Raw genomic sequence first — 941 nt, 5'->3', positions numbered from 1 at the left:
CAATAGAGGAAAACAAGGAAAAAGAGAACATGAGAGGGTAGGGAATCGGAAAAAGGTAAACAAAGTTAGGCATGAAAAGAGAAACTCCATCTCTTTCATGGCCCTCTGACTGCGTGATGATTATCTTGTTGTGGCTCTCGACACCACACAAAAAAAATGAAAAAAAATGGTACACACCATACCACCAGCTCTCTATCTGTTCTTTGTCTGCGTCGACTTTCCTCACACTTCCCTGTTTTAGGATTAATGAAAAGGGCGCATTCATGCATAAAAGCGAATATCCTCCACCAGGATTTTTTTTTTCTCTCCTTACACAAAACCAACCATTTTAACAGAGAATGATTGTAATGCAAGTTCATAGTGATTATTCTCATTTTTGAAATTCGACATGGTGCGTTTACTAACTGGCAACTCAGCCCGGCGAGGCAAGCTATATAGCTGCCGGTCGAGCCGCCCGCTGCAGAGAAACCGTCCGAGGTGCGAGTTCATCATACTGGGTTACCTGGGCAGGTCAAGTGCTTCGCTGTAGTGCTCTGGGCAACTGAGAAAGTTGCAGCTGAGCACATTACTGAGGCCTGCAGCTGGTTCGGTTTCTTGTTTCTCGGAAGCGGTTAAATATCCGTTTCCTGATAGACTGTGTGAACTTTCACAGTGTGTGTTTGAAAGGAAGGTTTCATAAATGCATTACGTACTCTTTAAACCTTGATCAAAGCAATGTAATAGAACTCTTAAACCACAGACATTCCCCGTAACGCATAAGACTGTATACATAATTCAGAATTAACGGAAGAAGCCATCGGAGGGAAGGGCCAGACACCTTTAGACCCTCGCAACAAGTTGATGGTAGTGTTCCAGGACAGTGCCACCAAGATGAGATACGAGGACCCTTTCGACGTCGACACCTTCATCAACAACCTGCTTTTCCTCAAGAAATATCCGGG

At 44.2% G+C, this 941-nt stretch overlaps 1 protein-coding gene across 1 annotated transcript in view; it reads left to right on the top strand.

Annotated features, from left to right (window-relative positions):
• The first annotated feature begins 759 nt into the window (after nucleotides 1-759).
• LOC119590758 (serine/threonine-protein phosphatase PP1-2-like) overlaps nucleotides 760-941 on the top strand; it is a 25,270-nt gene continuing 25,088 nt past the window's right edge. Inside the window, exon 1 of the mRNA XM_037939469.1 lies at nucleotides 760-941. Coding sequence (XP_037795397.1) covers nucleotides 841-941 — 101 coding nt within the window. The 5' untranslated portion in view covers nucleotides 760-840.

This window comes from Penaeus monodon, chromosome 27, assembly GCF_015228065.2.
Source record: "Penaeus monodon isolate SGIC_2016 chromosome 27, NSTDA_Pmon_1, whole genome shotgun sequence".
In the NCBI taxonomy this organism is placed as follows: Eukaryota; Metazoa; Arthropoda; class Malacostraca; order Decapoda; family Penaeidae; genus Penaeus; species Penaeus monodon.
Note: the sequence above shows the minus strand (reverse complement) of the source record. Positions and strands in the feature narration are given on the sequence as shown.